General features: G+C 31.7%; 1 protein-coding gene across 3 annotated transcripts in view; it reads left to right on the top strand.

Annotated features, from left to right (window-relative positions):
* Positions 1 to 12,878: 12,878 nt before the first annotated feature.
* LOC145306757 (uncharacterized) overlaps positions 12,879 to 14,034 on the top strand; it is a 48,821-nt gene continuing 47,665 nt past the window's right edge. For all 3 annotated transcript variants that reach the window (XM_080149050.1, XM_080149051.1, XM_080149049.1), the window contains exon 1: positions 12,879 to 13,005. In XM_080149050.1, the coding sequence (XP_080005176.1) occupies positions 12,989 to 13,005 (17 nt within the window). In that variant the 5' untranslated portion in view covers positions 12,879 to 12,988. The remainder of the gene's footprint in view (positions 13,006 to 14,034) is intronic.

Genomic DNA, 14,034 nt, shown 5'->3' with positions numbered 1-14,034 from the left:
CTTTGAACTAACTAAGGGCTGAAAAGTAGTGTCTGTCAAGGGGAAATTTCATTAGCTGAATCTTCATGCCATTTCCTAAAAGTTATAAAATGTTGTTCAAGCTCAACTGTATATAGTCCAAATGAGAGCTGCTGTGTTGAAGGGCAGCTTAAAGATTTTATTAAATACTTAAATTTAAATTTATTAAATAAACAAAGTTTGCATCCCAATTTTTAAAATTTAATAAAATCTTAAAAATTGACGATATCATTTGTTTAGAAATTTAAAAAAAAATCAGATTAAATTTGCCCACCCTTTTTTTGTCAATTTCTTTTCAACTAAGCGCGGCGCCTTTTTTAAATCAAAACATCCGTAAGTCTGTGATGGATACCTTTTTTTTTGTTTTTTTTCTAAATATCTGATTGATCTGATTTTTGGTATAATGATTCCTGGGACAACAAAGTACAATATTATAAGCAAAACAACTCTATAATCAAGTCCTAAAAATGAAAGTATGTCCTAAATATGTAAGTATGTCCATAAACATTATCCTGTATAAAGCAGTTTTTTAACAAATTTACTAACAATTTTTCTTCGACTCTTATACATTTCTATTCTGATTATTCAGTTCTGACACTATACAAGTGTTTTGTCATACAGTTTCAGAGCTTCGTTTTACGGATGTTGTCATCCTTGTTTCATTATTAGGATTGATGTTAGCAAGTCTTATGAAGAAGGATAGTTTTATAGGAAAATAGTATCAGTATAATGTAAATATATCTAAATGAGAAGAAAACCCGGTTGGGTGATTTATTTTGTAAATTGTAATAATAAATAAATTTTTAATATACAAGGTTTTGTGATTTTTTTCTAGACTGCTTGAAATATTAGCCTAGACTATAACGCACGTTATTGATAAATCGGAACCTTAATTTAGAATAAATCCTTATTAAAAAGTAAAAAGACATCTGTCTGTCTGTGTGTGCATACCCAAGGATGTTGCTAACCATTGAACCAATATGGTTCTCATTTACAAGGTAGCTTCTCATAAGTCCTGGAAAGGTTTTTAGCTATTTTTTTTTTTGGGGGGGGGGGGGGAACCACCACCCTCCCAAGAGAAATCGCAAAAAAAACAGAAATAACCTCATCTAGCGGCGAAAAAAAATAATTAATAGATTACAGATTTAATACAATTATGAAATGATACTTAACTAGTAAAAGAATCGTCATGCCAAGTTTGAAATTAATAGAATTCTAATTCAATTTATTCAGTTCTGACACTCTTCAAGTGTTAATGTGTTTTTTACTGTTACAAAGCTTCGCTTTAATGAATGTTGTCATCCTTGATTTATGAAATAATGCTTTTTCCCAAATGGTGACTTTTTTAAATAATGATAAAGCAGTGGTTAAGAAAGCGACGATAGTTTTAAAAAGCGAAGCTTTTCTATAATTAGTAAAAAAGAAGCTTTTCTATAATTAGGGTCGGTCCGTCCGTACGTTCGTCCGTAATGGATAGCTTTTTTTTGTTAATTTTAGCATGTTAGAATTGACCTATCGATTTCAAATTTTGCATGATGATTCCTTTAGTAGTTAGGTACGATTTAGAAAGCGTAGCAACTCTATAATCATTAGCAAAATTTCCGTACGTCCATTTTAAACATGTTGATTTTTTTACTTTTTTAACAACAAATTTTAATGTGATCCAATCATCCGATTGATCTGATTTTTGGTATATTGATTCCTTTGACAACAAAGTATAATGCTATAATCGAAGCAACTCTAAAATCAAGTCCTAAATATGTAAGTATGTCCATAAACATTATCCTGTATAAAGCAGTTTTTCAACAAATTTACTTACAATTTTGCTTCGACTCTTATACATTTAGATTCTGATTATTCAGTTCTGACACTATATAAGTGTTCATGTCCGTTTGTCCTACCGTTTCAGTGCTTCGCTTTTATGGATGTTGTCATCCTTGTTAAACTTAAAATTAGGGTCTTAATGGATAAGACAAAAATAGAAATAGGAGAACAGTTACTGTCAAAATATAACGAAGCTCAATACTTCGTTTCCTTCCATGAACCTTTATAAGAGTACCGTAAGCCTTTAAGCCAATGAATAATATAATGTGTTTAAATTACTTTGGGTACCAGTGTAATTTACAGTCAAATTTCTTCTTCTTTCCCAGGCTTCACTTTATACTTAATTTTGTTCGTTTGCCAGTAATATTGTTGAGCTTCACATTTATGGATGTTATTATCCTTGTTTATTAAATATTTTACCTTAGTTAATTCTCGTAAAATCATCATATTTGTAGACAACAGTAAAAACTAAAATTTTCATTTATAATTGGTAGATTTTTTAATTTTTATTTGACGGATTTTTTTGTAAATTTAATTTTAAAATCGTTTCTAAAATTGCTTCAAAACTGATTAATATTCATTGGATTAGAACCTATTTTAACCTATATTGAAAAATTATGTATAGTATTATATTACAGAAATTTTCTACAAATAATAAAATTGATTTTCAAAAAACTGTTTATAATACGATACGATAAATAAAAATTTTTTACATAAAAAAACAAGGATGACAACATTTGCATAGGCTAAATTTTACAAACAGACAAATAATTCACATTATATTATTTTAAATTCTGAAAAAAAACTCAAGATATTTGTCTTTAAAATTGCTCTTATACAGGATACTTGATATGGGCATACTTATTCTTAAAAGCGAATTTATCAGCTATTTTCTTATCCCTTTAGATGGCTGGCTTGATTAATTGTAGAAAAATGTTTTACTCGCAAGTCAAGTTTTAAGTAAATTGGGACATTTTACCTCATAGCTCCTTAACTATAAGTAGCACCGAATTCGTTTTATATTTTTAAATACTAGAGTTCATTGCAGTTCTGAAGATATGCATAACATTTTTCGACACAATTTGAATTTTTGAAAAGAGGCATTTTTTGCACACTCTTTACGTATTGCTGGACAGTGACACTTGTAACAATAACTGAGCTGGATCTTTAGATCATTTTAGTGGTGAGAAAGATCGAGGTGCGCCGAATTTCCGCCAATCACAAATTCATAAAATAACTGGTCTGGTGAAAGAAACGCTTCGGTTTCACAATATTATTCAAGTTACGCGGGCAAGTTTGAAATCAATTGGATAATTCTATCGGTAATGCCATAAAGCATAGCAAATGAACGGGCACAATATAAAAGATAGTGGCTGATAAATTAATTTATATCTCAAATGATGATAGACAAAATTACCCCTTTTGTATATTACAATCAAATGTAGTGGTTGAAACGTTTGGATGCCCAACTTATTGGCCCAGCCAATTAAATTTCATTAAAAGCCTCCTAATTTGTTAAGCCAACAAATAGGAAAACGTTATTATAAAACTTTGGGGACTAGTGTAATAAACAGACCACTGACCCCTTCCTTCCTGCGTGGTTATATTTTTGTACTGTTACAGGAATTTTTATGCCTAGATCAATAAGACAATTCTAACATGCCTAAATTAACGAATATATCTATTCACACACACACAAACACCCATACATACAAATTTACATAACTCTTAAATTCTAAAATCTATCTTGTAGATTTCTTATGTTTGTTATTAGATTTTTTAAAAATAAGTTTTTAAAATTGTCGATTCTTTTAATTTTACTAGCAGCTTCGCCCTAGAGGCCACAAGGAAATTTTTATTTGGGTAATTTTTTTCTAGGGGCAATTTCTCTTAAGGGGGTGGTTGTATCCTTTGCAAGAAAAGATGTTACCAAGATACTACTGTACAACAGATAGACATCCTGTTACTGTTATGAAAAAAAAGGGGTATAGTCCCTTTCGTGGCAACGCCTAGCCTCTTAAGGGGCGTTTCTTCGTATTTTCACAGTAGATTCTACTACTTCTATCACCTGAGGGGAGGCTCTAACCCTGCGGGGTAATCATCTAACCTAACTTAACGTATAATAAGCTTCTATAAAAATACGACGAAACGCCCCTTAAAGGGCGTTGCGACAAAAAGGACTAAAACCAAAGAAAGATTTCATAATGAGGTATTTAGCAATAAATGTTTTCCTCTAAGTGCCTTCTGACCAGTGTAAAACGCCCTTATTTGTTAAATAAATTGAAAATAAGGGCGGATGGTTTTTTTTATACGTTTGTTCATTACAATAGTTTATATTTAGGTTAGGTTATATTCGGCACTAGGAAGCCCTACAGCGCTAGGGCCCAGAACAAAAATAATGCATTTGGGAGAAAGCATTAATTCCTGGTTATTATCTCCTAAGAGGATAACCAACCTTCCATTTGACTCCACGATCTTTGTCTTATAGTTCTTAATGTGTATTGCAATTCGACTATTCGATTTCAAATACATCCCTCCTAATGGTAATATAAACAAGGATGACGCATACACTAAAGCGAAGCTCTGAAACAGTAGGACAAACGAACATTAACACTTTTAGAGTGTTAGAACTAAATAATCAGAACATAAAGATACAAAAGTCGAAGCAAAATTGATAATAAATTTGTTGCAAACTGCTTGAATACAGGGTAAGGTTTAATGATATACTTACATTTTTAGGACTTGATTATAAAGATGCTTCGCTTATAATATTGTTCTTTGTTGTCCTGGGAATCAGTTTTCCAAAAATCAGGCTGATTGGATAATTAAATCACATAAAACTTGTTGTTATAAAAGTTTTAAAAATAAACATGTTAAAATTGGACATACGGATATTCTGGTAACAATTATAGAAATGCTACGCTTTCTAAATTGTACCTAAAAATGCAAAGTTTGAAATCAATAGAAAAATTGAAGAAGAAAAAATTCTCTGAAAATCTTCTAAAATATAATGAAAAATATTCTAATTTGTTTGCAATTTTTCGATTGATTATAGAATTGCTACTTATTATCCTATTATAAAAAAATATTAAGTTTTTTTTTGTCTGTAGCGAAGGATCTCCTTAACCGCTGAACTGATATGGTTCTCCTTTACAGTGACACTTCATATATGTCCAGGGAAGGTTTTTAACTATTTTTTGGGAGGGTATCTCCACCCTCCCAATAATAAATTAACTTTTCCAAAAAATATTTTTTTTTCTTTTTAAAACTCAAAATGAAAAGGGGTTTGATTTTTCTCCCTACCACCTTAAGAGTCTCTAAAGGCTTCTAGGGCGTAGCCGCTAGTAACTTCTATACAATAATGAAAAATTTAAAACAAATGGGATAATTCAAACAAAAGTGCTCTCTTTTATGGAAAAAATGTACGGACTTACAGACTTGACCAAAATTTAATGTGCCTTGCTTTTTAAAATATTTATAAATTCGTCCCCTAAATATTTGCAAAATTTTTTAAAAATATTTCATCTTTCAAGTTCAAATATTGACCTTCGAATTATGACCCCAAAACTTATATTTACTAAATTAACAAGGATGACAACATCATAAAAAACGAATCTCTAAATTCAGATTTTAGGACCAACAAACATAAACACTTGTAAATGTAGAGTGTCAAAACTAAGAAGAAAATTAAGTGTAAACAAAATTTATGGTCATGGAAAAAAACGAAGTTGCGGGTTTCGTCATATTTTCACAGTAGCTTTTCTCTTAGTTCTAGCCCCTGCGGGGTAATCACATAACCTCTCAAAAGCTACTGTTAAAATACTCTCACATGACCCAAATTTTATAATAATTTGTTGCAAAAGTACGTAAATAAGAGATACTTTAGGTATAGTCCCTTACGTGACAACGCTCTTTAAGGGGCGTTTCGTCGTATTTTCACAGTAGATTTTCTCCTATTTCTAGCCACTGCGGGGGGCTCTAACCCTGCGGGGCCAATTGATTAACCTTAAAGACATATTTGCATAGAGATAATATTATACCTTATTGTTTTAGGAATTATTTTTCCAAACACCAGATGAATAGGATAATTATATAATATAAAAATTTGTAAAAAAAAAAGTTGACAATCAGCATGTTTTAAATGGACATACGTAATTTCTGGATGATCATAGAGTTGCTAAACTTCCTAAATACCTGTTACTTAGGACCTAATATTAAGGAATCACCATGCAAAGATCGAAATCGATAGGACAATTCTAACATGACTAAACTTTCTTTTATGGCTATCCAGGCTGGTAGTACAGACTTTTATTATAGAAAAGCTTGGCGTTTAACAATATCTAAACATTATTTCTATGTAAATCTATCCGTTAATTACAGGTTCTTTAAAACTGACATACTGACATATAAGACTTTTATTATATAAATGCTTTGCTTTGTATAATCGTTCTAGATATTCTCATTCCAGTATGGCTTCGAAACCGATTAATATCCGCTGCATTATAACCGGTTCTCAACTATACAAAAAAAATATAGCATCGTATTACAGGCATTTTACATAGATAATAACATGCGGCTGCCGAGCCTTAATTATAGGACTAGCGTCTACGCAAAGGGCTGGTAGTTACCAGAATACTAAAATAATAGTACATCCTAATATGAAATATAGGCGTTCAATTGAATTTCAGGTTCCAGTTATGATCCTGCAGGTCCTGATCCTCCAGGTTCGGACCATTAAGAGTTTAAATCCTGTGCTGTGCTATTAATGAACATAACATTGTTCTTCTAAATTAAAAACCTGCTTTGTGTTTTAAATTTAAATTTTTTTAAATTACATTTTAGTCAGGGAGGGAGGGCATATTGGGCTGTTTATTATACTAGTCTCCAAAGTTTTATGTTAACGTTTTCTTATCAGTTGGTATAATAACATTGGGGACTTTTCTTGAATTTTGATTGGTTGGTTTATTAGGTAGAGTGTCTAATCGTTTCAACCACTAATAGTAATCAACAGAAGGAGATTTTTTTGTATTATTATTAGGAATGTACATTAAATCATCGGCTATTGTCTTATCCCTTTAGGTCACTATATTTAGTAAGCAAAGCTTTTCTGTAATTAATTTTGGTCGCATTAAATGTATTCTTCTTTTTTTTTTAAAAAACTAAGACGATGTCAGTTATGTCCGTCTATCTGTCTTTCTGTCCTTCTGTCTGTCTGTCCTTCTGTCTGTCTGTTCGTCTGTCTATCCGTCTGTCTGTCCGTGTGTGTGTCTGTTTGTCTCTCCGTCTGTATGTCAGTCTGTCTTACCATCTGTTCATCGGATTGTCTGTCAGTTTGTCTGTCTATCTATGTGTTCGTTTATTTGTCTTTATGTCTGTCCATATACCTGTCAGTCTTTCTATCTATTTGTAAGTTATTTTAATTGTATCCTTTAGGATCTTGATTACCACTGAACCGATAGAGTCCTCCATATTAAGAAAAGCTTCACAAGGCGGCCCTGGAATGGTTTTATTATATTCTTCAATGGTTTTAGAGTATTTTTCTGAAAGAAATTAAGTTTTAATTTTTTTTGATTTGTCGCGCGTTTACAATATCTTACAAAAAGACAGACATCCAGTTACTTATAGGATATAATATAGGATATTAATTGTATTATTTTGTGTTAAACGCGCTGATTAGAATGTTGTCATCCTTGTTGTTAAGTCCAGCTTGTATTCAAATCTTTTGCCCAGTAGAGGTTGATACTTAAAAAACACCAATGATATGTGTGAATATGTACTATGGGAACTATAAGGGAATCAGTAAATAAGAGAACAAGGATGACAACATCCATAAAAGCAATGATATGAAACGGTAGGAAAAACGGACTCTAACTCTTGTAGAGTGTTAGAATTGAATAAGCAAAATTTAAGTCTATAAAAGTTTTGACAAAATTTTAAATAAATTTGTTGCAAAACTGCTTAAATTCAGAAAGTTGTTTAAAGACATACTGTCATCTTTAGGACTTGATTATAGAGATGCTTTGGTTATAATATTATACTTTGTTGTGTTAGTAATCAGTACTCCCAATTTCAGACCAATTGGATAAATATACGACATAAATATGTTGTCGGGCATGCTACAAAAGGAAATTTAATATTTTTGATAATCACATATTATCTCTCTATTTCTTTTTCTTGTTTACAGAATAATTGCAGCTCATATTTTTAAGAATTGGACTCTGTCCAGCATAGAAAATAGGCAGCACACACACACACACACATATACACATATACGCACACACACATAAACATACAAACACTTGCTAGTACACTTAACTGTGACATTGAAACACACACACACACACACACACACACACACACACACACATATAAGGGTGAGACGCACAGGCCTAGTGTTCAAAATTAACACACACACACAAACACATACACATATATAAGAGTGAGACACGCTGGGCCTAGTCCTCTAAATTAAACACACAGACACACACAAACACCCAAACACACAGAGAAAATTTATAAATTGTACATGGCACCCTTAATAACACAAAACACCCAGGAATCTCAAGGGATAAGACAATGGTCGATATAATACTGTACATCTCCAATGATGATACACAAACTTAACCCACCAGTAGATTAAGATTAGTTTTTGAAACGTTTGAACAGTCAACTTAACCCCTTACAGTCGGGCCCCTTGCCACACCTTAATCAGTCGCCCCCCCCCCCCCCCCCCCTATTATCTCAGTTCTAGAGCTAGAGGGCTAAAAATTTTTGTGCAAGTCCCCTGTGTCATGATGAATTTCCGACCTCAAGTAAGTTAAGGTCAATTTTCGCTTCTTTCACCCTTTTATTTAACAACCTTTGTTTTTAGCTCCTTTTTTACTTATAAATTTCAAACGGCTGTAATTTTTTTTTTTTTTTTTTTTTTTTGCAGAAAATGTTTATCTTTATGTAAATTTTATATTTGAAATATCAAAATATAATTTCAGCGGCCGCAGCTGTACTTGGCAGCTGCCAGCCGCCGCATTCGGCGGTCGGCGGGAAAACGGCGGCGGATCTTTATGAAATTTTAATACATTATGTAGACATGTAAGATAAGCTTAAGTTTAAAATTTGTCTCTAAGTCAAAAATTACGGCCGCAGGAGCCTTTAAAAGATTTCTGAAGACCGGGAGGATCAGGACCTGCAGGATCATACCTGGAACCTAAAATTGACTTGAACACCTGTATTTAATATGAGGATGTACTACTAGAGGATATTCTAGTATTTTGGTGGGATAAAATGCTTTCTTTAAGTCAAAAAAAATTTTTTTTTACCTGGATGACCCTGCCAGGTTTGCTGGCATCCTGTGCCCGCCAGGATGGAGATATTCAAAAAATTTCAACTCTCAGTTATGTCTCATACCCACACTTAAAAAGTCAAGCAGTTTGGGCTCTTTATCTTTCACACACAGAAAATGAGATAGAAAAAACCGGATGGGGGGGCGTTCAACGCCCCCCCCCCCCCCCCCCGACCGTTAAGGGTTAGTAAACCAACCAATAAAAATTCACTAAAGTCCCCAATGTTGTTAAGCTAACAAATAAGAAAACGCTACTATAAGACTTTGGGGCCTAGTGTAATTAACAGCCCATTGTCCCCACTCTCTCTTTGCAAAACACCCAAGGATATAAATTATTTCATGGACCTAATATTATATTATTATGGACTTAATAATGATTATAGATTTGTTACCCTCTGAAATTATACCTAAATGTTACCGGAATCATATTTTCAAGTTTGATATTCAAAACTACCCATTACAGACGAACGAACCGACCGACCGATAAGTTGAGTTTCCAAACGTTTCAACCAATACTTTTAATATACAAAAGATGAAATTTTGTAAAGCATCATCCATTATAAATTTTTCTCCATCGTCTTATCCTTTACGATCCCTGAAAAGTTTATACATCATTTCTTATTTTATTAAACGTTTTGTTAAAGTTAAACTAATTTAAATTATAAGTTATTAAAAAAGTTTGATTTTTTTGCAATTTTTTCTTCCTCCCTGTATAATTTTGGCCTTATGCTTAAATTCATGAACAATCACACACACACAAACATACACACACACACAAAGACATATCCTCATAAGGCTAGCCCCAAAAAACGCACGGCCTATCTAAGTGACTTTCACATACACACACACATACACACTCCCACGTCCAGCTTGCTGGCCCTATGCAACTCTCTCCAGTAGAGGTTAAGTTCAGTCATTTCGCGCGTTTTTTCATTGTTGTGAAGTGACCACACACGCATCATACCTGGCACTCATAGGCCGCCATCTTGGATTTAGATTTAGTTAGTTTTATAACAAGTTTTCATATACTTAAACTTAAGTGATCAGATAATTTATACCTAATATATTGATTAAAATACATGTTAAGTATATTTTGACAAAGTTTAAGTTCCAGTCGTTTACAGAATTCTTAATAAACACAAATAAATAAAACAAGCTGCTTAGGCCCCGCAGGGTTAGAGTCCCCCAAAAAGCTTAAGCTAGGATAAAACTACCCTTCCTTCTTCCCATTATTTCCATTTCAATTAAGAAAAATGGGATTGGGGGTAGGGGTTTGGTGTTCTACACGCACTTTGTAGGAAAGTACCCAAAACATTCAGAAAATTCCCCAAAAAAGCATAATTCAAACGGACCAGTAATTTTTAGATCTTTTTCTACAGACAACAAACCCATTTTAAAAAAAGAATAGATATATTCTTTATATTTTACAAGTATTATTTGAATTTAGGGGAGAAGGGACAATTAATAGCCTAAAACCATCACAGTAACCCATTTTACAATTTACCGTTTGCAAGATCTTAGCGCTTATGTATAAGCTTCATATATTCAAATCCTGTTATATAAAGTAGAAAGGTTTTTCTATATGAAGCTTAACATTTGAATAACTATCAAATCAATCAAGTTCTTTCTATGATACCGATTAATATCCGGTGGATTAGAACCGGTTCTCAGCCATACAAAAAAAACTATGTATTATGTCCAGTTTTCTACGAATATAAAATGTACAATTATAAGATTAAAACTATTTTTTAGTCCGTACCTTCGGCATCTCGGGACTAAAAAAGGTTTTATTGTACATTTTATATCCGCGGAAAGCTGTTTACAATACAATGCAAGAAATAACTATTGTATAATTATAGGTTTCGTGATTTTTTATAATCCAAATTCTTTGATTCTTTTATTCTGTAATTGCTAGGCTTTCTAAATTGTACAGGAACCATCATTTATCATACAAAGTTTGAAATTGATAGGACAATTCTTGATTCCAGGGAGGGAGTGAGATTAGACTGTAAATTTGTATTTTTATTGAATTTTGATAAATTCTACAAACTAATCTACAAATAGGGTAATTTTGTTTATCATCTTATCAATTCATCTTTAATTATCTAACATAAGCCTAAATTAAAGTTAAAATGAATATAAATGTTCATTGTATGATAAATGCTTCGCTTTTTAAAAAATTCTCTAAAATTCTTGTAATAATCTTCAAAACGCAATACGCAATACTATTATATAAAGTGGTAAGCTTTTTTTGTCTGTAGCTTAAGATTTTGATACTTACTGAACAGATTGAGTTCTTTATTTTATTTTCATAGGTCCCTGGATGGCTTTAGACTATTTAAATTTTATTTTTAAATTGGTTTTAAGCTATTTTCCTACTTTCCGTAATCCTTAGAATAAAGAGCTCCCTGATACTAGGAGCGCAGCCATTAATAAATATCATATATAGTAAAATCTCTTTACTTTGTTTATTACACTAGTCCCCAAAGTTTTATTAAAACGTTTTTCTTACTCGTTGGCTGAAATACTTTGGGGGATTTTTATTGAATATGGTTCTTTTAGTTGTGTGTCCAAACGTTTCAACCCCTAAATGTAATCTACCGAATGTACATCAATTAATCGGACCATACTGATACCTTACCCCTTAACAACCCCCCCCCCCTAGCTCAACAAAATAATTTTATTAAGAATTAAATATGTTGAAAAATCTCCTAAGAATATTTTTAAAAATCCTCTAAATATTTTGTAAAAAAAATTAGTGTCTTTCTGAAGATTGCGAAAGCATTACACTTTAATTTAGATATAAACAAGGATGACAACATCCATAAAAGCGAAGCTCTGAAACGGTAGGACAAATGAACATGTAGAGTGTCGTTTATTTATATTTATATATAAGGGAAAACAAAATTGCAAGTAAATTGTTAAACTGCCTAAATACAGGATGCTGTAAGTTTGCAATCAATAGGACAATTCTAACATGTCTAAATTAACGGACGTACAGAAGTACCGACCCTAATTATAGAAAGCTTCGCTTTTAATAAAAGTGAAGTAAAAAACAAATATTTTAAACTTTTTATAATATTGTAGAAAAAGCAATGTGTTATTAGAGAAAGGCGAAGCTTCAATACAAAAATGATCTTTTGTCCGTAATATCGTTAATTTAGGATTGTTTGAATTGTTCTTTTAATGAAAAATTTACAAAACGTAGCAACTCTATAAAAGCCCGTACGTGAAAAGCAAAAACATATATTATTTTTGCTTTTCATAATTATTTTGAGAAGCGAAGCTACTCTATACTTTACTTTGCTTGTCGTCTGTCTGTCATTTAAAGGCGTAGCTCAACAGTCAGATGTAAAAAATATATTCACATCGATTTCAAACTTTGCATAATGATTCCTGTAAGAGATTTTAAACATGTTGGGGTTTTAGCTTTTTTCATCATATAAAATGTATTTTTATTGCATTTTTAGAATAATTATTTATCGCGCGCATCGTATTATAGACATCTTTTCGCGGATATTAAAATGAAAAATTATATGATTTGACCATTTTTGTTAACTGAAGGCCAGTCCAACTGAACTAGTATTAATTTTATCATTTTATTTTAATATTCATGGAAAATTGTCTATATTACGTTGTTATACATGATTTTTCAGTATGGCTGTGAACCAGTTCTAATCTAGCAGATATTAATCATTTCAAAGCCATACTGGAATAGTGATTCCGAAAATGATAAAGCATAACTGTTAAATTCAAGTATTTTGTTTCAGATCGGAAGTGGAAAAGTAATTATCTGGCCCAAGCAAGATGGGACTCAAACCTAGGCAACATTTCTAATCACCTCTAGAGAATTATTTATGTTCTTAAATGCTTTACAGTCAGACCAATGTTCAAAGTAGATTATATACTGAATTAAAAGAATCTTGAATAACAGCTATAAAAATCACATTTTCCCCATAGCGTTACAAACGGACAGACAGACAAAATTATTTATTTTTTGTTTTTTTGATAATAACAAGGATGACAACATCCATAAAAGCGAAGCACTTAAACGGTAGGACAAACGGACATTAACACATGTATAGTGTCATAACTGAATAATCATAATATAAATGTATAAGAGTCAAAGCAAAATTGTAAGTAAATTTGTTGAAAAACTGCTTGATTCAGGATAATGTTTATGGACATACTTACATTTTTAGGACTTGATTATAGAGTTGCTTCGCTTATTAAATTATACTTTGTTGTCCCAGGAATTAATATACCAAAAATCAGATCAATCGGATGATTAGATCACATAAAAATTTGTTGTTAAAAAAGTAAAAAAATCAACATGTTTAAAATGGACGTACGGACATTTTGGTGATGATTATAGAGTTGCTACGCTTTTTAAATCGTACCTAACTACTAAAGGAATCACCATGCAAAATTTGAAATCGATAGGACAATTCTAACATGCCAAAATTAACGAAAAAAGATATCCGTTACGGACTGACGGACGGACGTACGGACGGACCGACCCTAATTATAGAAAAGCTTCGCTTTTAAAAGGATTATTTAAAAGTAGCCAAGTTGCATAAAAATATAATCAGAAATCAGATAGTAAGAAAAAAAGATAGAGAGATGGAAAAATATAAAGATAGAAACATATAAAGATAGGAACATCCCAGCATCTACTAAAGTGGTTTTGTTTCTTTAAAAAGGTTGCATTGATATGTCGTTAATTTTCAATACGTCTTTTTTGTGACGTATTAAAAGAAAATGACTTATTATTATGGCCTTAACTGTTTTTTATTTGCCATTATTTTTCTAAAAAAAAGAAATTACAAATTAATGCCTGATTAAATATAAAA

The sequence above is a fragment of the Acartia tonsa genome, chromosome 15 (assembly GCF_053477335.1).
Source record: "Acartia tonsa isolate MP-2025a chromosome 15, ASM5347733v1, whole genome shotgun sequence".
Classification (NCBI taxonomy): Eukaryota; Metazoa; Arthropoda; class Copepoda; order Calanoida; family Acartiidae; genus Acartia; species Acartia tonsa.
Note: the sequence above shows the minus strand (reverse complement) of the source record. Positions and strands in the feature narration are given on the sequence as shown.